At 56.6% G+C, this 25,429-nt stretch overlaps 2 protein-coding genes across 8 annotated transcripts; one reads left to right on the forward strand and one right to left on the reverse strand.

The window, feature by feature from the left end:
* Positions 1–1,721: 1,721 nt before the first annotated feature.
* On the forward strand, positions 1,722–10,446 carry RRP7A (ribosomal RNA processing 7 homolog A). The gene is made up of 7 exons (XM_033865903.2): positions 1,722–1,845; positions 3,471–3,613; positions 5,774–5,899; positions 6,629–6,746; positions 7,061–7,158; positions 7,472–7,670; positions 8,813–10,446. The coding sequence occupies exons 1-7, from the start codon at positions 1,773–1,775 to the stop codon at positions 8,896–8,898; spliced, it is 843 nt and encodes a 280-aa protein (XP_033721794.1). The 5' UTR covers positions 1,722–1,772; the 3' UTR covers positions 8,899–10,446.
* Positions 9,281–25,429, reverse strand: SERHL2 (serine hydrolase like 2). 7 transcript variants are annotated; one of them, XM_073789220.1, is made up of 13 exons: positions 25,317–25,429; positions 24,352–24,501; positions 24,125–24,238; positions 23,703–23,744; positions 23,260–23,279; positions 22,744–22,818; positions 21,467–21,576; positions 21,022–21,101; positions 15,785–15,889; positions 15,059–15,093; positions 12,603–12,685; positions 10,654–10,750; positions 9,281–9,725 (listed from the first exon to the last, which is right to left on the reverse strand). In XM_073789220.1, the coding sequence occupies exons 1-13, from the start codon at positions 25,324–25,326 to the stop codon at positions 9,606–9,608; spliced, it is 1,041 nt and encodes a 346-aa protein (XP_073645321.1). In that variant the 5' UTR covers positions 25,327–25,429; the 3' UTR covers positions 9,281–9,605. The 7 variants fall into 7 exon arrangements, 5 of the variants coding, with proteins under 5 accessions (XP_073645321.1, XP_073645322.1, XP_073645323.1 ...); XM_073789221.1 differs by having other exon boundaries at positions 25,323–25,427; XM_073789222.1 differs by lacking the exon at positions 25,317–25,429 and adding an exon at positions 25,148–25,310.

Here is a 25,429-nt window from a genome sequence, read left to right on the forward strand (position 1 = left end):
AAAAAATCTCAACCCCTCATCCAGTTTCCAGACCCAAGTCAGTCCTCAGGCCCAGAGGTCACTGATTGAAAGGGAGGCTGGGTTCCCTTGAGAAGAATGCTATAATGCCAGAGCAAACATTTGTAGTAGCAGTTCCACCAGGCCTTCCCCAAAGGGACCCACAGCCACTTCCAAGAAGTAACTGTACACTGGGACAAGGGGAATACTGGAAATTTCAAGGGGAGTTGGGTACATGGTCTGAGTGGGCCTTTGGTCATCAGATAAATAGAGTCCTTGGACTTCTCTCCTCTGTCTACATTCACTCCCTGGGTGATGACACCCTCTCTCATAGCTTTCAATAACATCTGTACATCACCAGCTCCCACATGTATTTCCCAAGTCAGACCTCTTCTGTGATCTTCAGTTTCATATCTCTCTGCCCACCTGACCTCTCCCCTAGGATGTCTAATGGGCATCTCAACGTGGTCCACGGCAAAGTCCAGATCTGCCCACCTTTTCCTGCTCCAAGCCCACCTCTCCTACAGTCTTCCCATCTCAGTAAATGACAACACCATTCTTCTAGTTGCTCAGACACTGAAACCTGGCAGTAGTCCTGGATCTCTCTTTTTTCTCACACTGCATACCCGATCGGTCATCAAATCCCATTGGAATTATTCAGAACATACCCAGAATCCAACTACTTCTCACCACCTCCACTACTACTTCCTTGGTGACCAAGCCATCATCTTTCCCCCAGATTATTGCGATGATGTCCTAAACAACCCCGCTGCTGCCCTTGCCCCCCACAGTCTAACTGTAATACAGTGACTCCTCTCTGCTCAAAATCCCACAGTGGCCCCCATCACACTTAGAGTAACAGTTAAAGTGCTTCCAGTGGCCTACCCGATCCTACCTGACCCACCAAGGCCCCTGCCCCCTGACCGATTCTTCCTCTGGCTCCCTGTGCTCTCTGCTATTTCTCTACCACACCAGGTAGGCTCCAGCCTCAGGGCCCCTCGCCAGTTCCCTCTGCCCAGAATCTCTTCACCTGAACGCCCTGCTCCCCCACCTCCTTCAGTATTTTGTTCAATGTCACTTCAATGAGGGCTTCGTCTTATTTAAAATGACAACACCTTCTCTCACCACACTCCCCGCACTTTGCACTGATGCGTGTGCTTTATATGTTGCTTCTTAGATGTTTACTGGTTTCTTTTTTATTATTATAATTTTTCAAATTATTTGTTTATTTTTGGGTGTGCCGGGTCTTCATTACGGCATGCGAGATCTTTAGTTGTGACATGCATGCGGGATCTAGTTCCCCGACCAGGGATTGAACCTGGGCCTGCTGCATTGGGGGCGCAGAGTTTTACTCACTGAACCACCAGAGAAGTCCCAGTGGTCATAGTTTCTTTCCCTCATTAGAAAATAAACTCTGGGAAGGCTCTATTTTATTTCACCCCTGTATCTCTAGCGCTGAGGACAGTGCCAGGAGTATTCACTGCTATTTGTGGAATGGATTAATGAATGAACGGAAAGTACAGGTCGCACCCGTGAGCGGCCCAGCTCTACGGAATTTACCCCCACATTCACGGTCAGACTTTAATCCGAGCAAATGAAGGTGGCGCCCTGGGAGCACGGCGGGAGGGAGTGGGCGGGGGGGTCGGGGAGTAGGGGCCGGGATAGGCGGGCCTGGAACCGAGGGGCGGGGCCCCCAGGCGCGGCCGTCGTCACGGAAACGGCTCCCTGAGCCGAACTACAACTCCCAGCGGCCGCCGCGGCTTCCGGTTGGCAAGATGGTGGCGCGCGGGAGGAAGCGTGCGGCGCGGGAGTCTGAGAAGGGGATTCTGAGCCCGCCGGGTTACTCAGGTGAGGGGCTGCGGGACGCGGGGCCGGGGGACGGCCAGGCTTCGTCGGCAGGAGGCTCGGGGTCGGCAGTGGCTCTGGGCCCCCAGGAGCAGCCACACAGTTGGACATGAGGCCCGGAAGGTTGTGAGGCCCGGGGCCCCCCAAGACCCGCGCGGCGCCCTGTTCCCATCTGGCTCCACTCGCCCGGGACGAGCCTAGTTTGGTTAACGCTTCCCTTGAGTGAAGCCACCTCTGTCTACGCTCTCTCAGGGCGAACCCGCGTCCGTCTACACTCTCCCCCTGAGGTGCGCCCGTCCGCTTACCAGCTCCCCTTTGCAGTTCCTAGTCCAGCCCCCTCAGCGCTCACCTGGCCTGTGCCCTCCGCACTGGTTCTCCTGCCTTCCGTTTTCCACCCAGGAGCCAGAATGTTCTTTCTAAAGTCAGATTTAAATCAGAGCTTGCCTCACACGCCCATACCCACTGAACTCCCTCCAGAGGCGAAAGTTAGCACCTAAAACAAGATCCACACTTCCCACCATTGACCTGCGTGGCCCCGCATAGCCTGGCTCCTGCTAACCTACAGCTCTTTCTGTTCCTCTGAGGCAACAAGCTCTTTACACCCTCAGCGTTTTTGTAACTTACTGGGTCTTCTTCCTCAGACGGCTCTGCGCTGTTCCACGGCTTCCTGTCATTCTGGTCTAAGCTTTAATGTTTCTTCCTCGAAGAGCTGGTCCCGATCGATGGCCTGTCTTCAGGCTTCTGCCACCCATCACCCTGCACTACTTCACTCTGTGTGTTTCCTTCCTATTTGATACGACCTTGTTACATGCTTACTTCTTGTCCTTTTCTCCCTTCGCCATGTGAGCTTCCTGAGCGCAGGGGTTGCAGCTGTATCCTCACTGTGCTCTGAAGAAGGTGATGAGAAAAGCAGAACATTCCTTAGCTTGATGAGGGTTAAAGTTTATGGGAATGCCAGCTATCGGCCTGATCATCGCACAAGGGACTCCCCTGGCGGTCCAGTGGTTAGGACTCCGTGCTTCCACTGCAGGGGGCACGGGTTCGATCCCTGGTCGCGGAACTAAGATACCGCATGCCATGGTGTGGCCAAAAAAAAATCACACAAATAGAGACATAGAGACCGTGAGAGAAGGTAAGAAGGCGCAGAGCAGGTGGATCTAACCTGGCGTGTAAGGCTCTCCTGAGGAAGTGAAGTGAAAACCTGAAGGATGGGTGGAAGGACGAGGGTTGATGTTTCAGGAAAGGGAGAGCATGTGTGAGGCCCTGGCTTATTGGAGGAACAGAGAGGAGGCCGGAGGGGCCAGCATGTGGTGTGGAGGGGGGAGGGTGGGGTGAGGAGAGGCTGCAGAGGCGGCCACGGTAAGGACTTGGCTGTTTACCCCAAGAGCAGCGGAGTTGGAACTTCTCTCCTTACGCATCCTGTTCACATTCTCTCTCCCGCAAGCTTGGGAGCCCTTTCTGGGCAGATTATCTGTTCACCCTCCCAGCCTGCATAATACCCTGCACAGGCCTTGCCTAGGGGAAGGGCTCAGTGAAGGATGGATGGACAGACAGACACACAGGACTGGAAGCGGACAGCCTGAACCTGACTTTCATGCTGTCCCTCCCCGTCCCCATTTTCCTTCCAGCCATTCCCATCAAATTCTCTGAAAAGCAGCAGTCTTCTCATTACATCTATGTGAGAGAGCACAAAGTTCGAGAAGGCACCAAGTCTTCCTGGCCTCAGAAACGGACCCTTTTTGTCCTCAATGTGCCCCCATACTGCACAGAGGTAAACTGGTGCCTGGGAGGGAACCTGAGCCTGGGGCGGGGGCTCCAGGCAGAGCTGGGCTCCTATGGGCCCCCCGCCAAGTCCTTAGTGGTGCAGTGGAAACAGCTAACTGAAGCCCTGAGGGGTGGTATCTGTAAGGCTGCCTCTCTTGTGGCAGGAGATTGGCCTTTTAAAGGTGTGTGGTAAAAAATATAATTCCCTAGGGAACCCAGAGCTTTTTGTATGTTACCCAGAATTGTTTGAGTTATGTATTTTTTTTCCCCTGATTATAAAATTGATACATGTCCATTGCAGGCACTGTTAATAATACAGCTGAAATGTTCTGTTGCTTAAAGCGATTGGTGCATAACTGTCTCTGTCTACCATAATTCCATACGAAGACAGAGACACATGTTCTCAAACATTCTTCTTGAGTATTGTGAAAGTTGTGCCAACTACTTGTGTGACATCTGACAACATAATCATTGTCTTTTTTTAAAAAAATTGAGGGACGGGACTTCCCTGGTGGTCCAGTGGTTAAGACTCCGTGCTCCCAGTGCAGGGGGCCCAGGTTCGATCTCTGGTTGGGGAACTAGATCCCGCATGCCGCAACTAAGAGTCTGCATGCCACAACGAAGATCCCTCGTGCCGCAGCTAAGACCCAGCACAGCCAAATAGGTAAATAAATGTTAAAAAAAATAAAAATCTGATACATGTCCATAGTAAAAAATAGGAAAAGTAGAAGAAAATAAAATTACCTCTGAGTCTACTATGCAGACATGTCTGTTAATTTTTTTTCACAAAAGCTGTTAAAAAAAAAAAGCTGTTAAATTTAGTATTTCATTATTTTACAGAAGAGAAACTAAAGGAATTGCTGGATTTTCGATGTTTTTTTACAGAAAAGAAATACTAATTTCTAAAAGATTCCTCTACAGTTAAAGAGAAAAAGTAACAGTGAGAGGAGAGGGTGTCATTTTTAACTTTTCCTGAAGACTAGTGTATGTATGGAGAAGGGCCTGGACCCAAGTGTAGCACTCACTGCATTTCACAAACTGAGTGAACCTGTGGCATCAGTACCCAGGTGGAGAAACAGAACATCACCCGCACCCCCAGAAGTCCTGTCATGCCCCTCCCCCCACCAAGGATAACCAGCATCCTGATTCCAGCGGAGTAGATTTAACTCTTTTTTTTTTTTTTTTCCGGCTGTGCCTCGCGGCATGTGGGATCTTAGTTCCCCAACCAGGGATTGAACCCGTGCCCCCTGCAGTGGAAGCATGGAGCCCTAATCACTAGACAGCCAGGGAATTCCCAGATTTAACTCTTTTTAAATGGCTGATTCAGGTAGTAAAACTTAGTTGGTTTTTGTATAAAATCAGAGTACTCAGAATAAAAGTAAAAATGTCCCACCTGTTCTTGTAATAATTTTTTTTAAAAGTTGAGAACCCACTCCTACTTTACGGGTCATTCACTTTTTTTTTTTTAATTTATTTTATTATTTATTTATTTTTGGCTGCATTGGGTCTTTGTTGCTGCGCGCAGGCTTTCTCTAGTTGCGGTGAGCGGGCTTCTCATCACGGTGGCTTCTCTTGTTGCGGAGCACGGGCTCTAGGCACGTGGGCTTTAGTAGTTGTGGCTCGCAGGCTCTAGAGCGCAGGCTCAGTAGTTGTGGTGCATGGGCTTAGTTGCTCCGCAGCATGTGGGATCTTTCCAAACCAGGGCTTGAACCCGTGTCCCCTGCATTGGCAGGCGGATTCTTAACCACTGCGCCACCAGGGAAGTCCCGGATCATTCACTTTCAAACGGAGAAATCCCTTTCAGGAACAGACCAAGCGTATCCTGGGCACGTGCTTCTAGCAGGGTCCTGTCATAAAACCAAAAAGCTTATACCTGAATTTTGTCTCACCTCTGTGTCCTCCCTCCCGAGTCCCCGGCCAGTGGACTTTTTACCCACAGCTTTGAACATGAAAATTCACAAGGTTGCTGTCTGGGGCCGTGGGGGGGCCGGGGTTGTGACCTCTGTGTTGAGGAGGTGGTGGCTTGCCCAGGCCTTCTGTGCACGCCCCCAGGTTGGACTCCGAGACCTTCTGGGCCCCGGTCCCCTGGCAGTGCCGCCCAGGGCAGAGGGAGGCTCCAGAAAGGCCCTGTAGCCGCTCATACTGTGCTTCTCTCCGGCCACGGCAGGAGTGCCTGTCCCGCCTGCTGTCCCCCTGCGGCCCTGTCCAGTCGGTGGAGTTACAGGAGAAGCCGGATCTTGCTGAGAGCCCAAAGGAGCCAAAGTCAAAGTTCTTTCACCCCAAGCCAGTTCCTGTGAGCCTCCACCACTGGGGTCTGCTTGAAGGATGATGTGGGTCGGGCTAGGGTAGTGTCCCCAGTGTGTAAGGGGAAGGTGGTGTCAGGGGTGGCAGTGGGACTTGCAAGCGTTCCCTGTGCTCAGGCCAGTCCTGGCCTGTGTGGTCTAGGAGGGCTGTCAGGTAAACAGCTCCGCTCCTTTCCCAGATTTGCCGTGTCCTGTCTGGCTCTTTCCATTGTCCTGGGTGAAAGCTCAGGAGCATCTCTGCTCACTGCCCAAGGGGCCTCCCTGAGCCACCTGCTGCGTCCCGCATTGAGGTCAATTCTTTCTTAGGCTTGGTGGCCTGGGCCTCGTTTCCCTGTGTGCCTTGAGTCCACACCTCCTCCTGTTTAGTGGAGTTTGAACTAGTGAGCGCCCCATCTGTCTGTCCACTCCTGGCCCAGGGAGACACGCTCTTCCCTGAGTCCCTCCCACACCTGGAACAAAAGTCCTGAGTGTCTCACCTCTCCCTGGTGAAGAGGTGGGATCGGGTCATTTTTAGCAGAAGTTGCATAACTAGGAGTGTGGCCGCCCCTCCCCTGGATTAGAACAACCTCCTGGTTATCTTCACGTTCAGGAACAGCCCAGCACATCTCCCCCGGCCCCCCGACAAGTCAGGCTGAGGGCAGGGGGGAGCCCTTGGGCCAGGCCTGGGATGGCTGGGAGGATGGGAAGGCTCCTGGCACTGACATCTCTTCTCCTCCCAGGGGTTCCAGGTGGCCTACGTGGTGTTCCAGAAGCCACGTGGGGTGTCAGCTGCCTTGGCCCTGAAGGGCCCTCTGCTGGTCTCGACAGAGAGTCACCCTGTGAAGAGCGGCGTTCACAGTCAGTACCTCGGGTGCCAGCGGGCGCCTCCTTCCTGGGCCCTGGGTCGGGGAGGGGAGCTTTGTGGGCTGGCGTCTGCCGTGTCCCCTCGCCCTCAGAGCAGGTGTGGGAGGCTTGAGCTTGGCACTCGGGGTGGGCATAGGTGAGGGCCCAGCTTGCCACCACTAGGCTCTTCCTCACGCCCCAAACCCTGGCCCACGAGTCTCCCTCCCTGCGGCCTGTGCAAGAAGACCCCACCTGGCCTGCAAGGTCCTGGGCGGGGCCCCGAGGGGCGGGCCTGGAATCCGTCTCTCTCTCGCTCCCTCCTCCCTCAGAGTGGATCAGAGACTACGCAGACTCGGTGCCGGACCCGGAGGCCCTGAGAGTCGAGGTGGACACGTTCATGGAGACGTACGACGAGAAGATGGCTGAGGTGGGGCTTCCACACGGGCAGCTGGTGGAGTCCAGGCTCCTCTCTCTCTGCTGAGCCCTGGGCCTCCTGGCTGGGTAACATCTAGTCTCGGAATGGTCTCTAGGGAAAGGACGGTCGAGGGTGGAGGAGGAGGCAGCGTTGGCACGTCTGCCCCCCGCCCTTCCCCCACACTCAGCCGCTCACACGGTGCTGGGTGCGGCGCCAGGGCGGTCCTGGGCACGGGAGGGAGAGCGGAGAGGGGGAGGTGAGGTGCTCCTGGGGCCGCAGGGTGGCTCCCAGGCACCTGCCCATCCCAGGGCCACGTTCTTTGCAGGAGGAGGCTAAGGCCAAGGAGGAGGAAGGGGTCCCTGACGAGGAGGGCTGGGTGAAGGTGACCCGCCGCGGCCGGCGGCCGGTGCTCCCGAGGACAGAGGCGGCCAGCCTGCGGGTGCTGGAGAGGGAGAAGCGGAAGCGTGCACGCAAGGAGCTGCTCAACTTCTATGCCTGGCAGCACCGCGAGACCAAGATGGAGCGTAAGGGCGCGCCCCAGGCCCCTGTCCTTCGGCCCCCTGCCCTGGGCGCCCAGGCTGTGGACGCGGTCTTGTGGCCGCTCTGCCAGCCCTGGCCAGACACGGAGCTCCTGACGGCAGGCGCCAGGCCTGCGGGCGGGTAGGGCGTTCTTGGGCGCAGACTTCCTAACAGGCTCTGGGGTTACGGTCCCAGCCTGGCAGCGTCCCCGTGTCGTGGGCTCCCTGTTGCTCCCGAGGCAGCCGCGGGTGCTTCTGGATATTGAGGCTGCACAGGCACCTGGGATGTAGGCCCCACCTCCAGGCCCTTGTCAGCCTCCGGCAAGGAGCCACACGCAGAGGGTGGCCACACGCAGAGGGAGCCCCTGACCACCTGTGGCTGCTCTCGGGGGCTATGACGCTGAGCTCGCAGCCCGGGCTGCCTGGTCTCCTGCTGGCAGGACGGCTTCCCCGTGGACCCGGGAGAGGGTCCTGGCCTTGCACGGGGGAGGCCCTGACCCCGCCGCTCGGTCACACCGCGCCCTCACCTGCCTCACTGCTCCTGCCCACACCGTGCCCACCGCTCCTTCGCTCTGCGCTCCTCTGGCCCCGCCTGACGGGCCTCCACCAGCCTCCCCTCCCTTGGGCTCAAAACCCCACACCCGGTGTCCCGACCCGGTCACCCTTGGTGACCGGAGTCGCCGCGTGAATTCTGTGGCAGTCTCGGGGTGGAGGCCCCTTATTCCTGACGCGCGCCCCCGGCCTGATAGCTGCCGTGAGGAGGGGCTGGGAGAGATGTCCCGGGGGTCTCCCAGCAGCCCCAGAACCTTCTTCCTTCACCTTGGGGGGCGTGTTGGAGGCGGGGTAGTAAGGGAGCAAGTGCCTTGTGGCTTTCTCTGCTTTCTCTTCGACCTGGTGAATTTTCCGCCTGAAACCTCGGGTGTCCCTTCTGCTCCACTTCAGCCTTTGCCCTCCAACTGGGCTGCAGTCTGGTTCCGGTTCCCACCGCAGAGGCGACGGGGGAGGGGGGCGGCTGTGCGGAGTGCCCCCAGCGGGGAGTGGGGACTGAGGGAGGGGCTGCTGCCCTCGTGAGTGGGGGGCAGCGGGGGCAGCTTCCGCTCGGCCTGTCTGATCCCGGCCCTGTCTCGTCTTACCCCCTCTCACCCCAGATCTCGCGCAGCTGCGCAAGAAGTTCCAGGAGGACAAGCAGAGGATCGAGCTGATGCGGGCCCAGCGCAAGTTCCGACCCTACTGAGCCTCACCCTCCGCGGGCCCCGTGGAGAGGGGTGGGGACTGGGTGGCAGTGCGTGGCCAGCGAGGACACAGGGCCTGCAGCACTCATCTCAGCGGCCGTGCCCAGGCTGAGGGACCACACGTCAGCCCCAGAGATCTGAGCCCACGTGATGTGGGGTAAAGGACAGTGTCACCCCTTGGCTCCTGTGCTTCGGCAGTCCTGGGGCCCGGCGCAAGGACCTGGACTCCGGAAGCCACTGGCCCAGAAAGTGGCTCCTTCCCTGTCATGGGCTCTGTCCCCAGCCTGTCTCTGGACTCTCCTCTCAGGGCTGAGTGTCTGCTGTGTTCTCCCCTTCTGCCTAACGGAGAAGCCCCATGGGCAGTGAGACAGCCTCAAACGCAGAAAGAATACAAGAACATTTTATTTTTCATCCAGCTGGGCGGCAAGAGAAGGCTACAAAAGACCGGTGGGCCTATCCCAGCCCCTCCCTCTGCCTGCTACCCAGTCACAAAACAGGTAACTCCCACACCCAGACACCGTCTCCCCCTTGAAGTCACAGATGTTAGTGTCAGAATCTTGTATCCCCTCCCCCCCCAGCTCTGCCACAGGATTCTCTTCCGGCCACGCTGGTCTTCAGGACCAGGGGGCCCTGTCCCCACCACGCCTGGCCTGGGCTTGGGAGCTGGGAGTCGGGGGCTGAGCAGGCGTCTGTAGCCCCTGGCCCAGGGCTACAGGTGGGCTGGGATCCTCTCCTTGCTCTGTAAAAAGGAGCTGATGATACCAGCCATGTGCTGGGGTTGGTTCATGTGGACATAGTGGTTGCCGGGGACTTGCTCGTACTGGAACCTCTGGGGAAGGGAGGGGACACGTGGTGAGATGATCCAGTGGAGGGCTCTGCGGGCCCCTCTGGCGCACTGGGGCTTTCCCACGGCCTGCTGCCTCCCAGTGGTTCCAAGTGTCCACCACAGGAGCCTTGGCAGTGCCTGACCCGTAGCCTCGCGGGCCCCAGTCAGTCACAGCACCCCCTGGGGGGTGTCAGGGCCTGGCTCAAAACCAGTGAGAAAGGCCTGTCTGGGAGGGAGGAGCCCAAACCCTGGGGTTCTAGGCCATTCTGAGCTGAAGTTGTAGAGCTAGGCTGGGGAGGGGGCTGGTAGTCGGGGCTGCTGCTGGTTCTGAGCATCTTATAAGGTCCACTTGCAAAAGGAATAGACCATCAGCCTTTCAAACTCGCCCTTGCCCGGGAGAAAGGCCGACAAGGCAGGAAGGCACTGCAGTTGGCCAGCCAGCCACACGGGCTTCCCTCTAGTGACACCCAGTCGTCTGCACAGGCCCCAGGGTCAGGTGTTTATGGTGGATGATGGTCATAAAATGCCAGGTGCTCCCAGGAACCCAGGCAAAGGGCAAAGTCACAGCACATGTCCCAGCCCTCCAACTGGGAGGCCAGCACCCACTGATGAGACTGGTCATCTGTTCCCATGTGGGACCCTAGGAAATCGTGGCAGTGCTGAGTTGGGTGTGGCGTAGGGAATATGTGAGGACAATAAAGCCAGGAGATTCTGCCAATGAGAAGTCTGCTTTCTGTGCTGATTTATATGTGACCCCAGGTCTCCAGGGACCGCAGCAGGGAGTGAGGCCTGGTAGCTCCTGGGGGGTCACCTGTTAGACCTAGGGCCAGACCAGAGGTCCCAGTGCAAGAAAAGAGATGGGTGAGCTGGAGCCCGGGGCGGCCTGGCAGCCCCTCCTGCAGCCCAGCTGCCCTGAGCCCTACGTACCCACCTCTTTCAGGGTGGATCTCAGTGAGCTGGTCACGAATAGCACGAGCTCCGTGTTGGCATCATTCTCTCTCCTCAGATCGTAAAACCCTTGGGTTGCTCTGGGAAACGAGAAGAAAGGTTCATCTGGGACCACCTCCTTGCATGCTCTCCCCTAGCCCTGGGCTCCAGGCTCTGAGACTGAGACCAGCCTGGGCGTTCCCTCCAATCTTCCCACAGCTGGGTCCCTTGGAGCCCAGGTTTAATTCAGGATTGAGTTATTCAGTCCCCGCAGGCACTCACAGCTCACTGAGGCCTGCTCAAGTGAAGCAATTCAGGTTTATCTCAGGGGACCTGGCCATGGTCACAGCCACTGAATGGCGGAGCTGGGATCTGAACGGGCTCAGAGTCCGTGCGTTCTTTCTCTTTTAGCAGCTTTATGGAGATAATGTCACCCGTTTAAAGTGTGCAGTTCCATGGATTTTGGTATATTCAGAGTTGTGCAAGCATCACCACTGTCAATTTTAGAACATAATTAATCACCTCAACAACAACAAACAATCCCGCACCTACAGTTTCCACATAGAGCTCCCGGTCTTACACAACCACTGATCGGCCTTGTCTCTGTATGTTTCCCTATCTGGACTTGCATGTGAATGGACTCATATGCTCCCTGGACTCCTGTGCCTGGCTCCTTTCAATTAGCCTAATGTTGTCAAGGTCCGTCCACGTCACAGTGTGTATCAGTGCTTCATTCCGCTTGTCACTGAACAAGAGTCCGTTGTACGGATGGAGCATGTTTTGCTTATCTGTCCATTGATGGACATCTGGGTTGCCTCCAACACTATTCATTCGATCAGGAAAGACGCTGCTGTGTGCCATCAGTACAAGCTGTTGTGTGCACAGACGCTGGAAACACACCTGGGAGTGGAACTGCGGGGTCATGGTAATTTAATGGCTTGAGAAACTGCCAGACTTTTCCAAAGCGGCTGCACCATTTTACAATACCAGGGGCTTCCCTGGTGGCACAGTGGTTAAGAATCCGCCTGCCAATGCAGGGGACATGGGTTTGAGCCCTGGTCCGGGAAGATCCCGCATGCCGTGGAGCAACTAAGCCCGTGCGCCACAACTACTGAAACCCGCACGCCCTAGAGCCCACGCGCTGCAACTACTGAAGCCCGCGCACCTAGAGCCCGTGCTCTGCAACAAGAGAAGCCACCACAATGAGAAGCCCACGCACCGCCACGAAGAGTAGCCCCCGCTCACCGCAACTAAAGGAAGCCCGTGCGCAGCAACGAAGACCCAATGCAGCCATTTAAAAACAACAAAAAAAGTTTACAATCCTACAGCAGCATGCAAGGGTTCTAGTTTCTCCGCATCCTCACCAACACTTGTTATCTCACTTTTAGAGTCTGGCCATCCTAGGGGTGTGCAGTGTATCTCACTGTGGTCTGGATCTGCCCCTATCGAGTCCATGCCTTCTAAACCCCTGTGCTCGGCAGATGTGTCCCTGGAAGTCACAGTTCCTGCCAGTCCAGGATGGCTGCAGTGGAGTGGGTGGTGGCACCTAAGCCACACCAAAGGATGTTCACTGTGCCGTGGCACCCAGAGGCAGTGGATGGCTTCTGGCTAGCAGGTGCGGGAAGGGAGGACAGCAGACAGGAGCAGTGTAGGTCAGGGGATGTCAGGGGCCCAGGGTGGCTGGAGGACTGGGGAGGGCAAGGGCCAGACTCCAGTGTCTGCCAGTCTCTCTGCCTTACCTGGGCGTGCCCCCCACAGATACAGACACCTGCTGAAAAGTGCGGTGCAGTCCTTTCCCATCCCCAGCTGCCCAAGCCCTCCCACTGCCTTGCCTGCCTTCCACACACCAGCGGCCGGGGGGCTGCCCAAGAAAGATGGCGAAGAGGTCCCACACCAGGAGACCTGGAGATTCCTGGCACTCACGTCTGTCTGGGGCGCTTGGTTCAGACTTACTTGATGAAGAGGACGCGGGCCTGCAGCTTCCTGATGGAATGCACAAACAGCTCCCTGCTGATGAAATTGAAGTAATACTCTGGCTGCAGAGACAAAACCCCAGAGAATTCTCACCACAAGGCTCTGGCATTGCCGGGGGCAGAAACCGGTCTCCCTTGGGAACAGTGGGGGCCCCTTTGGCCACCTAACCAGGACCAAGCCCACTGCCCAACCGTATCATGGCCTCAACAGAGGGCTTTAACTCCCTCAGGCCAGAGACTTCCCCCCTCCACCTCCAAATCTGTTCTCCCTCTTCCTGGGCTCATGGTTGCCCAGCTAGACATGTCCCAGACTCCCCTCAGCCAGGTGTGGCCATGCAACTAAATGCAGACAAGTGACCTGGGCTACTTCTGGGCTTAGGTTTGGGACTGAGGCGTGGCCCCTCCACACCTCCTTTCCCGGTCCACGGGCTGCCCTGTAACGCTGCCCAGCCAGCCTGGGCTCTGGACTCTCGGCAAGCACAGCCCACTTACCTCCACCGACTGTTTCCATGAGAAAGAAACCTGCTTAGGCCACAGTGCAGAAAGAGTGCACCTTGGTGTCTCCGCAGCCACTGCTGGCCTCCATCACAGCCCTGACCTCCCCATCTTAGGACCATTTAAGAGGTCTAGGTCTATACTGTCCACACGGTAACCATCCGCCATCTGTGGCTACTGAGAGCTTGAAATGGGGCTAGTCCAGCCTGAGACACACTGTAGGTGTAAACTGCACGCTGGATTTCGAAGACTTAGTATAAGAAAACAATATGTCAAATATCTCAATAATTTTTTATGTTGATTACATGCTGAAGTGGTAACACCTTGGATACACTGAGTTAGAAAATATTATTAAAGTTGATTTCACCTGTTTTCACTGTTCATACGGCCACTAGAAGACGTGACATTAACACGAGCTCACATTATACTTCTATTGGACTGTGCCGCTCTAGGCCAAGAAGCCTCTGAGGGCAGCAGCTCTCAGGATTTTCTCTGTGTTCACAGCTCTCGGCACACGGCGCGACAGAGGCGGGCTCAGTGAGCGTGTACTGAGCGGGTTAATTCAAGAGAGCTCCCATACGGACCGACTGTCGCGCTGTGCTACAGCATCACGATGAAGCTACGACTCCTGTGAAGACACGGGCACACAGCTGCCTGCTCAGCCACTTACTGTCGTCGTTCTGCACTAACCCCTCCCAGCCACCTCCTGCTCCTCGGGCCACAGTGACCTCAGGGGCTTTTCCAGAAGCAGAGGCTCCCCTATCAACCACGAGGCCTAATGCATGAGCATTTACTGAGGACCCAGACACGTCACACATTATCTCCTCCCCGAAGGATCAGAAACGCTAAGTCCTTATGTCACAGTCAACAGCTAACAGGAGGTGGTGCCAGGACTCAGCTCAGGCGTGAACTGCCCCTCACCTCCTCCTACCCCAGCTTCTCAGCCTCGTTTTTTTAATTAATTTATGTTTTGGCTGCACTGGGTCTTCGTTGCTGCGCGCGGGCTTTCTCTAGTTGCGGCGAGCGGGGGCTACTCTTCATCGAGGTGTGCGGGCTTCTCATTGCGGTGGCTTCTCTTGCTGCAGAGCACGGGCTCTAGGCGCGCAGGCTTCAGCTGTTGTGGCACGTGGGCTCAGTAGTTGTGGCTCGCGGGCTCTAGAGGGCAGGCTCAGTAGTTGTGGTGCACGGACTTAGTTGCTCCGTGGCATGTGGGATCTTCCCGGACCAGGGCTCAAACCCGTGTCCTCTGCATTGGCAGGTGGATTCTTAACCACTGCACCACCAGGGAAGTCCCTCTGGCTTCTTTTTTCTCTTCCTCTCCATCTCTCCTTTGACCTCCTTTTCCTAGTCCACTTACATCCTCAGATCTGTATTTTTCTTTTGTAATTCAAGTATAACTTACAGCGAAGTCCACAGACCTGGGTGTCAGCCCATTATGGCCTTTGACATACGGATGCGGCCGTGCAGCCATGACCCGGATGAAGGCCTGGAACCCCTCAGCACCCAGCAGGCTCCCTTCAGGGGTTTTCTCCAAGGGCACCCCCCTAGATCAATTTTGCCACTTTTTGAACTTCATATACATAGAATCATTGTGTTCTTCTTTGGTTTGGGCTTCTTTTGCTCTGTAACTGTGCTATTTTCATTCCTGTGTGGTGTTCCACTGTATGAATGTATAACAGTTTATGCATTCTATTGTTGATGGACATTTGGGTGATTTCTCCTTTGGGGCTATGAATAAAGCTGCCAGGAATGTTCTCATACATGTCTTATGGAGCGCACAGCACACACTGTTGCCGGGCACATATCTAGGACTGGGATTACTGGGCACAGAATTTACATATAGCATAAATATCATACTATGTATATTTTACTACCATAAAAAAAGAAAAAGAAAGAAGCTGACAGGCACACTGTGAAGGGTGGGAAGACAGCAGCACTCACCCTAGTGATCCTCCGATCTCTGTTCAGAAACAGACCTGGAAGGAAGCATGGAGACATGGCCTCAGCGCCGCCTGTTAGGGTGCGGGGGGCGGGGGGAACTCAGCTCGGCTCCCCTGGGACCCTGGGCCCCGTGCAGCCGGGGCTCATTTCTTCAGCCTGGACCTGCAGAGACCACCCCCAATATCCTCTTGGGGTTCAGCCAGAGCAGAGCTTGCCCACAGCTACCCTGCCACGGACAGGAACGCCCATGCAGGTGCCTCCCCGGCCATCCCAGAGGGCAGCACAGAATGATGGTGGTGGGACAATTACCCACCCGGCATCGTAGTCTCATCTCTGAGAACCTTAAAATGTTCACTCGGATCTTTAAGCACCAGGAAGTGCCTAAGAGCTAAGGATTGCATCCTCACTTGTTGGCGAGAAATCGAGCCAAAAAAGAAAGGCTGGAGGGGTTGAGAGGCCTGGGTCGTCCCAGCTCCAGCTGGGTTCTCTGCCACGGTCCCAGTGGGGGCAACTTGGCCTCACCTAATGAGGATGGACACCCAGCAGTTCCCGCCTGGGCAATGTCTCCTCAAGGAAGGGCTGCCAGGGGACTTCCCTGGTGGTTCAGTGGATAAGACTCCGTGCTCCCAATGCAAGGGGCCCGGGTTCGATCCCTGGTCGGAGAACTAGATCCCGCATGCCTGCCACAACTAAAAGTCTGCATGCTGCAACTAAGAGTCCACGTACCGCAACTAAGAGTCCACATACGGCAACTAAGAAGCCCGTGTGCCACAACGAAACTCCCACGTGCCGCAACTAAGAGCCGGTGCAGCATGCATGCATGCATAAATACTAAAAAAAAACAAAAAAAAGGGCTGCAGGGTCTCAGGGAGGTCACAGAATCTCAGACCCTGGAGGCTGCCTGATGTGAGCAGCGCAGGGAGTGAGAAAGGGAGATGATACGGTGACGTGGGTCACCCCAGGAGAACGCGCCGGCCAGGAGAAGCAAGGCTGCTCCCTCCTCCCTACACACCTTTGCTCAAATGCCACCATCCCAGCCAGGCCTCCTGGACCTCCCCTTTACACCCACAAACATCTTACCAGAGCCCCTCCATCCCCCGCTGATTTATTTCTCTCCGTAACTCCCAGCACTTTCTTTCTTTCTTTAGTATTTATTATTTGGCTGCATCGGGTCTCAGCTGCTGCACCTGGGATCTTCATCGTGGTGCGCAGGCTTCTCTCTAGTTGTGACTCACGGGCTCCAGAGCATGTTGGCTCAGTAGTTGTGGCGCAGGCTTAGCTGCCCCGTGGCATGTAGGATATTAGTTCCCCGACGAGGGATCAAACCCGCATCCCCTGCACTGGAAGGTGGATTCTTAACCACTGGACCACCAGGGAAGTCCCTCCCGGCACTTTCTAATGCACTCTATCATTTACCCTCTGCTAGATCATATCTTCCAGGACAACAAGGGGTTTGGGCTCTTTATAACTCACAGCTGTTTCTTTTTTAAAATTTATTTATTTATTTATTTTTGGCTGCGTTGGGTCTTTGCTGCTGTGCGCGGGCTTTCTCTAGTTGCGGCGAGCGGGGGCTACTCTTCGTTGTTTCAGTGGCTTCTCTTATTGTGGAGCACGGGCACCAGGCACGTGGGATCCAGTAGTTGTGGCGTACGGGCTTAGTAGTTATGGCTCGTGGGCTCTAGAGCACAGGCTCAGTAGCTGTGGCTCACGGGCTTAGTTGCTCCGCGGCATGTGGGATCTTCCCGGACCAGGGCTCGAACCTGTGTCCCCTGCACTGGCGGGCGGATTCTTAACCACTGCGCTACCAGGGAAGCCCCACAGCTAATTGTTGATAGAGGTTCTTAGACATCTGTGACTCAAAATACTTGGAAGGACCATGTCGTTGGAAGGTTTTCTGGTTTCCACACTACTAGATCATCTCAGCCTGATCAAACCACGGCTGAGGCTTCTGGGCTGCCTTCAGCTCCAGCCACGACCTCCCTGCACAGATGACTGGCCCTGCTGCATGTGCAGGACCAGGGGTGACCCCTGGGTGCCCCTGCCCCCAGGCTCACTGCCCTCCTCCTTCCTCCAGGCCTGGGTTTCAGGTGCTGAGAGGATGTGAAAAGACTTAAAAAGGGGGTTTTCTTGGGGGTGGGGTGACCCCCCCAGGTATTGGGGACCCCCATCGTGCTGTTTTCTCTGCCCTAAGAATTGCTCCTCCCTGTGGTCAAGTCCTCCAGCTCTTTTCAAGCCTGCTTCCACCTGACACATCCTGACGTGGCCCCAGGCACTCCCGCAGCCGGCTGCTTTTCTGTCTGCCTCTCCTGTGACAATGACCTTTGTGAGGGCAGGAATGGTGTTTCTCAGACCAGTGGGCCAGCACAGATGTCACTTAAATAAGGAGTCCAGGGGCTTCCCTGGTGGCACAGTAGTTAAGAATCCGCCTGCCAATGCAGGGGACACGGGTTTGAGCCCTGGTCCAGGAAGATTCGACATGCCGTGGAACAACTAAGCCCGTGCACCATAACTACTGAGCCTGTGCTCTAGAGCCTGCGAGCCACAACTATTGAGCCCTCGTGCCACAACTGCTGAAGCCTGTGCGCCTAGAGCCCGTGCTCCACGACAAGAGAAGCCACCGCAATGAGAAGCCCGCACACCGCAACGAAGAGTAGCCCCGGCTGGCCGCAACTAGAGAAAGCCGGTGCGCAGCAACGAAGACCCAACGCAGCCAAAAATTAATAAATAAATAATTAAACAAATAATTAAATAATTTTAAAAAATGAAATGGTCTTGAATGCAGGAGATATTATCAGGACCATAGACTCCCCGCTTCCCTGCCAACAGTTAGGGACTGTGACACTGTGATATAACAAAACATATATTTTAGTCCTGGTCCTTGGCTCCTAGCCAGAGCTCCTAAAAACTGTTGTTGTTTCCTAAAGTGGTGAAAGTGCAAGAAGCATCTTTTGTCCGAACATTTGATCTCTGACACAGAGCTCCTAAATCCCTTGGAATTTCCTGAGCGATAGGAGTGTCTTTTGTTCTAATGAGGTGACCCTTGGTGGGTTCTTGATGGCTTCAGGATGGGGGCTGGTCACTAGAAAGATCAAGCCATGATTAGGAACGTGGAACTTCCAGCCCGGCCCTTCGGGGAAGGGAGAGCGGCTAGAGCCTGGGTTAACCATCATTCACGCCTATGTGATAAAGCTCCCATAAAAATCTCTGCGTTTGGAGAGCCTCTATGTTGGTGGATACCGGGAGGTATCAGGATCGTGGGTGCACCACCCGCTTCCTCTGCTGGGGCCTGCCAAGGTCACGGACTCACCGCAGAGGCTGGGCAGAGTGGGTGCAGCACCCGCTCGCACACAGCAGGGTCTCCGCGCAGCTGTTCTTGCCTATGCAGAAGGCAGAATGTGCTGCCAGGTGTTGCCATTTTTCAAAAGAAACCGGAAATCTCCATTTTTACATAAACTCTCTCCATTCTAAATATGAACAACCTATTCAAAATCCCCCTCGCGCCAAATTGTTGTGTTTAAACTGCGCAAGTCAAAAGAAATCATGCCCACAGCCCCAGGGCAGCCCAGCCTGTGACAGGGTCTGAGCACCCCCATGGTGGGCCGGCTGCAGGCGGTGGATACTGACAACAGACAGTCCTTGGTCATTAACCCCACCCGGAGCTGGACCTTCCCTCCTTCACGCTAACGCTAACACGTTGACCTCATTCCGAAGGCCTGGGCCAGGGCTGTGATGGGAACGCAGATAAGAGGCAGATAAGATAGGAGCTGGCCTCCCTCCTCGCCCTGGCTCACGGCCTCGTTTCTCCCACAAACCTGATGGAGCTCGTGCACCAAGCCCTTGCCGGCAGCTCATCTGCATCACGGGGTTCAGGAGTCACCTTCTCCACAAGGCCAACCCAGGCCCTTCTACTGAACATCCTGAGCCCCTTACCCCGTTTTTTCCAAAGCGCTCTCACCTCACACCCTGTGAAGACGTGGGGAGAGGGTCACACATGAGCCAAGGAACACCTGAGGCCACCAGAAGCCAGGAGACAGGCACGGACAGCCTGTCACAGCCCTGCCAGCGCTCTGGCCTTGGCTTCTGGCCTCTGAAACAGTGAGACAGTAAACGTAAACGTCTGCTGTTGAAGCTGCCCCATCTGTGGGACTTTGTGACGGCAGCCCTAGGGAAGGAATTCAGAGTTGGGGGGTATGGGGTTGGATGACGGAGGTGTGTGCGGCTCCAGAACGGAATGGGGGCTCTCGGAGGCTCTGGGGCCTGAGGGAACGGGCTCAGGAGGGTCCTGGAATGCCAGCTCCCCCGCTGTCACCCCGCCCACTTGGGTCTGGGAGGCTGCTTGGTCTTCTTTTAGGTTAACCCCGGGCCTCAAAGGGCCACACTGCTGCGGAGGGGCTGGGCCCGACACAACGATCCAGCCGCCTGCCCACTGCCCACCCCTCCCACCCCCTCTGCCCACCCCCTTGACAAGTGGCTCAGCGGACCTCTGCTCACTGTTTCATGTGACCCTGGGCTGGCCAAATCGGCTTCCCAGGCCAGGTGCACGTCTAATTCCGGATTAGCCCACTTCTGCACGGGGGCCCCTCTGGCCCGCCATCTGTACCAGCACATCAGGGAAGCTGGGGCCCACGCCCTCTGCCATCGACCTCCCTCCTCCATGATGGATTTGCAGGAAGGGCCAGACAAACGCTCAGAGACGGTAACCAAGACAAGAACGGGTCTCCAACCTCCTTAGGTGTATTGCACTTGACCTAATGGTGTGCTGGCAACTTCTGAGAAACATTACAACACAGCAGGGACTTCCCTGGCGGTCCAGTGGTTAAGACTCCGCGCTGCCACTGCAGGGGGCACGAGTTTGATCCCTGGTTGGGGAACTAAGATCCTGCGTGCCACGTGGTGCGGCCAAAAAAAATATTACAGCACAGCAGACCTCTGGCTCCTTTTGAGCAGCTAGAAATTCTGGCCACAGGAGCCCCGAGTTCCCATGTGATAAGCCCTGGGAGCCGCCCTCCTGCAGGGCGCACGGTCTCAGTGCCACAATCCCCACCACTTCTCACGGCCCCACTCCCAGCAGCCGGCATAATTTCACAACTTGTTCAGCTCCCACAGGCATTTGGGGTTTTGATCCCTGCCTCGTTTGGTTCTTTACAAACTGAAGTCACCTAAGAAGACCAGGGAGTCTGACTGTGGGAAGGAGCTTGCCCACAATCTCTGAGTTCCTGGGGCAGTCGCTGCCAGCAAGGGCGCTTGTGGGTGGCGCCCCCTGGAGTTGTGCTGGCCGGGTACTGGGCCACCAGGAGAGGGCGGGTGTCTGTTCTGGTTCACCATGCTCCTGCAGCCTCGAAAGGGGCAGGGCACAGAGCGGACTCCGAGTAAAAGGTTTCTTCAATGAATATGTTGGGAGATAAAGTGTAGAAAACACAGGCCTGATGCTGCCCTGAAGCCAAGGTGCCCCCACCTCCGCTTCTCCATTCTGAAAACCACCTTCAAAGCCGAGGTGCCCCCACCTCCGCTTCTCCATTCGGAAAACCACCTTCAAAGCCGAGGTGCCCCCACCTCCGCTTCTCCATTCGGAAAACCATCTTCAAAGTCGCTTGCCCCACGGGAGTCCTCAAAGCCTCGCCTCGGACACCAGGCACCCACCACACAGGATCAGCAGAGCAGGGCTGTGCTGTACCCCAACATTTAGTCCCAAGACCCCTGACCAAGCTCCCCACAGGACGTGGCTTTCCAGGATAGGCAGTAGCCGCCTGACCTGGCACAGGCCGCTTGGCCCTTCTGAGCCTCAGTTTCCCCTGCTTTAAACGGGATGAAAATAGGGCAGTAGGAGCGCTAAAGGAGATACTTTTTGTAAAGCACTAAGTATCATGCCTGGGCCCGAGCAAGCAGCCATAAAGCCCAGCCATCATCATTCCTCAGTAAGCACAGTGCCAATAAGCAACGGCCTTGGACAGCGAGTCCCTTACCTGTGGCCACCTGTGTGGTTCCTCTCTGCAGTAGGAGTTTCCCACACTCTTCTCCCACATGACTGTTGTTCTTCAGGAACCTGGGGGAGACAAGGAGGACACTGGATGCCTTGGGGCAGGGGAGGCCAGATGAAAGGAGAGGAGGGCAGGGAAAAGGCTACCCCACTAGGACACAGGCCTGTACCGATGGGGATGTTCGCATCGGTGTGGGGGTGTGTGTGTGTGGAGAGGGGGGCAGAGAGCATGCGGAGGGGTGGGGAGAACGCAGCTCAAGCCCCAGCTGGGGCGGCTAAGGAGCGCCAGGTGAGCACAGGGAGAAGCAGGCTTGCTGTGGATTTGCCAGTAGGAGAAGGAAGCTTCCTCCGTGCCCCAGAGATCTCTTCCCTCCGTGGTCCAGAGCTCCCCCAGGCCTCTGAGGCTACCGGTCTCACCCGCCGGCACCCACCCCTGCAGCATCTCCTCCGGGCTGACCACTTGGGAGGGCTTCTTGGAGGCCTCCACCTGCAGCATGTTCTCTATGGCTTTCCGCTTGTAGCTCAGCATGTTCTCCAGTTCCTAAGGATTCATGGGTTCTGCTGGGTGGGCAGGGCGGGGCTCCCAGCTGCACGCACGCAAAGGGGCCTGCTCCCTCGCCCAGCCCCACCCTCCACCCTCAAGAGCCCCTCAGCTGCACACCCGCCTGGCCCAAGATGCATTCTGACCCAGCGGGCGGCGGCATGGGATCAGTCCTTGCCAGTTAGCCCTGTGACTGCCTCGGTCACAGCCATCCCAGCCCTGCCTGAGGCCCGGGACAGCTGGACGGATCAGGCTGAAGATGGAGGAAGCCCCTGGGGGCACTGTGTGTGTCAACTCAGTGGGTGAAACCGGTAAAGAAGCAAGAGTGGCAGCCACCGCTGTCTCAGTGAATCCTCACGGTAACCTACGAGCTCTCTGCTCATGCAACGCACGTTTATCAAGCACTTACTGTGTGCCGGGACTCGGCAGGTGGTGGTAAAGAGACAGCTATGGTTCCTGCCCTTATGGAATCTGTGATCATTTTATGGACAAGAAAACTGAAACTGATGAAGGACCCATGTGAGGCTGAGCCCTCGGGAACAGAATGACCACCTGTCATAGCTGGAGGGCACCTCCACAGTCCTCTACTCCAACCTCCTCATTTTACAGGTGAGGAAACTGAGGCCCAGAGAGGCAAAGTGACCTGCCTAGGGTCACAGAGCAGGGAAACGGCAGAGCCAGCCCTCAGATGCAGAGTTAGCTCTGGTTGTTGTCATTGGTGGTGGTGGCGAGAGGGGTCAGCACTTTTCCCACGGGTCCACACTCAGGTCTACTGTGTGCAGTTGTGCCGTGTGTGCACAGCTCAAAGGTACTTGACTGAGCACAAGCGCAGGTGGGCGCACCCAACCGTGCGCCCCCAGAGCTTCCTCAGCCCACTGCTTCTACCCTCTCTCACCCCTGCCGCCTCGTGACCCACCTGGCATCCTGCAGACTCCAGGCCACACACAGGGTTCCCAAGGATGACCCAGGCCCACACGCCCTGTTCCTTGCCCACTCCTAGGGTGTAAGTAGCATAACCCTGTCCTCTGGGGGGGGGGCCCTGAGGCCCTTTGTCTACCCTCTGCCACCTCCTCCCGCCCCACTGAGGGAGGCAGGGCTGAGGGCACTACCTGGGACCGGACCCAGGTCTTCCCCAGCGACAGCATGCATGAAAAGCCCTGTCCTTACGTTAGTTTCCAGGATAAATGGCGAGGATTCCAGCAAGACAAGTTTATCCACCATCTCAGGGAAGATACAGGAAAACTATAATGTGACACAAAAGGGGAAAGATGAAGGGGAGAGTAGGCAGGGAAAGGGACTCACTTTCCTGTGGGGACACCGGTGTTTTAGGCTGGGGAAAGGGTGCTGCCCAAGAGGCCAGCAAGAATCTCCTGTCCCTTCAGGGCACCCTTCTCTCCCCTACTCCCATCTGCATTCAGCATCAAGCTCCCGACCCTGGGGCTGGACTCCAGGGTTCTCTGTGACGGAGGAGATGGGCACTGTTGGAACACTTAACTCCATCAGGAATGCCCTCACAACAGTGATTATCACAGGCCTACAAAGGAAGCTGGCACAGTCACTAAAACGCGCCTGGAACCCCCGATGCGAGGAGGCACCCCCCTCTCCAGGCAAGTTCCCCTTCGTCGTCCTGCTCTCCCCACCCACCTGGAGCACGAGCAGGGATGGTCACTGTAAGCTACTCACCATTCCACCCACAGTGCCACCTGGGGGGACGAAAGAGTAGTTAGCTGATATTCCCCAGCTCTCAAAGTCCTTCTAAAACTCCTTCCCAGGGGTCGAGCCAGCCCCGAGCCAGGGGCCAGGCTCCTGGCCCCCACCAGCAGGCCGGGCTCTGCATTCACTATCAAACTTGAGGCTCCCTCTCTGGGGCCACGGGGTCCCTGCATCAGACATGACCCTGTTTCCCTCGTCAGATCCGGAGACTGCTATCTACGGGGCCACGTGTCCTTGGGGAGCTACCTGAGGCCAGAGGGCATGGTGCCCAAGGGTCAATGTCTGATGAACCCCCTCCATCTCCCCTTGCGGTTCCAGAAGTGCAAGGGAAAGATACCTGTGTACCAACTCCCCTCCCTTCCTCACAGCCCCACAGCCCAAGACCAGTCAGGTCTTGGCCAAAGCGTACTCACCAAAACTGTGGCCCAGGAGGGAAAAACGGTTCCATTTCAGGGCTGAAAACACACGGAGCCAGGTCTGGATGGGCCCAGCCTCCCCGCACCCTCTGTCCTGCAGTCGCTGTGCTCTGGAAATCCCTCCCCAGCATCTGGGATGCCCCACTCAGGAAACCCACTTAAAGGAGTCCCAGTTCCACAGCAGGGGTGGAACTCGCAGGAAGAAGTGTGCTCTTCTTGCCAGCTCTCTCCAGCTTTCCCAAAGTCACCCATGAATTCCTGGCAGAACTGGGGCCAGACCTCAAGTCACGCCCAAGCCAGCGTTGCTTCCTGGCCACCACAACCAACTCCAAGGATGAGGGCATGTCCCAGAGCACCCCCCCACACACACACCCCCACAACACACAGAGATGAACATACAGGCTCTGTCTCTTACTCACCTGCTGCGACCCTTCGGACCTCACTCACAAAGTTTTGGTGGTCATACGGGAAACCTGGGCTATAATGGGATGACAGCCCATGACCCCCGAAATCCATGGCAACGTAATAAAAGTCTGAGACAGAGAGAAAGGGTAGGGGAAGGCGTCTAGGTCAGCCACCTCCCCTTCCTGATTCTCCTGCAGTCCCACTGCCTCACCCCTTGGCTTCCATTCAGCCTCACGCCCACCTTTCGGGAGAAGAGGGATGAGTCTGTCAAAGGAGTTGGCATTGTCCAGCCACCCGTGAAGGCAGAGAACTGGGGGGCTCTTATGGGAGCCCCAGGCTTTGGCAGCAATGTGGCCCCAGGGCATAGCGAGCTTCAGCTCTGAGATTAGACCTGAAACACAGAGTGACCATTCATGGAGCCTGAACTTCCGGAGCCCCTCATCCACACCCAAGGTGTCCAGAGCATTGGCAGTACCCAGGGGGCTCAGCTGCCTGCGCTGCCCCCGGGGGTTATGGGGAGAGAGCCAGATGAGGAAAGCTAAGCGGGGTCCACTGGGTGAGGAAAACCTTGGGAGGGCTTCACAGCAGAACTTTCTAGAATAGGTTGGGGGGTTAGCTAGGCCTGGGCTCTGCCACTTGCTGGCTGTGTGACCTTGAGCAAGTTAGTAAAACCTCTCAACCCTCAGTTTCCTTTTCTGTCCCTTCGCAAACCCAGAAACTGAGGCACAGGGAGGTGCAGGCCATTCTCCAGGTCACACAGAGAGAATGGGGCGGAGCGAGGATTTAGCGCGGGCGGCACGACCCCAGGCCCCAGTCCCGACCACCGGGCACTACACTGTCTCCGGCCTGCTCAAGTCAGGGCTGCTTCCTCCGTCGCCCAGGGCTAACATTTTCGCCCTTCAGGCTCTCCCGGCCGGGCCTGAGACCTGCCTACCCCCAGACGCCCGCGAATTTGCCTCTCTGACCTGGGGCTCCCGGAACCCTGGGAGGTCAAGTGAGGCCAGGTCCCCGCCCCCCCTTCCCCCCGCGTCCCCCACCGCCGGTGTGGCTCGGCCTGCTCCAGAGGCTGCGGACGCAGGACTTGCTACCGCCAGGAGGGCGGCGAGCACCCCCCCACCGCGGTCCCAAGTAAGTGGGTGGGCGGATGGAAGCGCCCACGTGGCCTCCCCCATCACACTCCGGTCTCGGGGGCCCCGGACTGGGAACCTTCACCCATCGCTCGCGTCCCGCGGTCTCAAGGCGGCCGTCTCTCCATCCAGCTAAGTCGCGCCGGAGCCTAGGGACGCCAGAGTTCCGGGTTCCGCCCTTCAGCGGCCAGA

Source organism: Tursiops truncatus, chromosome 11 (genome assembly GCF_011762595.2).
Source record: "Tursiops truncatus isolate mTurTru1 chromosome 11, mTurTru1.mat.Y, whole genome shotgun sequence".
Taxonomy (NCBI): Eukaryota; Metazoa; Chordata; class Mammalia; order Artiodactyla; family Delphinidae; genus Tursiops; species Tursiops truncatus.

What these genes read in the sequence shown, in the direction of transcription:
- RRP7A (XM_033865903.2), top strand. Translation starts at nt 1,773, where the DNA reads ATGGTGGCGCGCGGGAGGAAGCGTGCGGCGCGGGAGTCTGAGAAGGGG. An exon ending in TTCACCCCAAGCCAGTTCCT is followed by an intron (nt 5,900 to 6,628) that starts GTGAGCCTCCAC and finishes TTCTCCTCCCAG; the next exon opens with GGGTTCCAGGTGGCCTACGT. An exon ending in CCGCGAGACCAAGATGGAGC is followed by an intron (nt 7,671 to 8,812) that starts GTAAGGGCGCGC and finishes CTCTCACCCCAG; the next exon opens with ATCTCGCGCAGCTGCGCAAG.
- SERHL2 (XM_073789220.1), bottom strand. An exon ending in AACCACACAGGTGGCCACAG is followed by an intron (nt 15,890 to 21,021) that starts GTAAGGGACTCG and finishes GTTTTTTTTTAG; the next exon opens with TATTTATGCATGCATGCATG. An exon ending in GCCCGCGTCCTCTTCATCAA is followed by an intron (nt 10,751 to 12,602) that starts GTAAGTCTGAAC and finishes CTCGTTTCCCAG; the next exon opens with AGCAACCCAAGGGTTTTACG.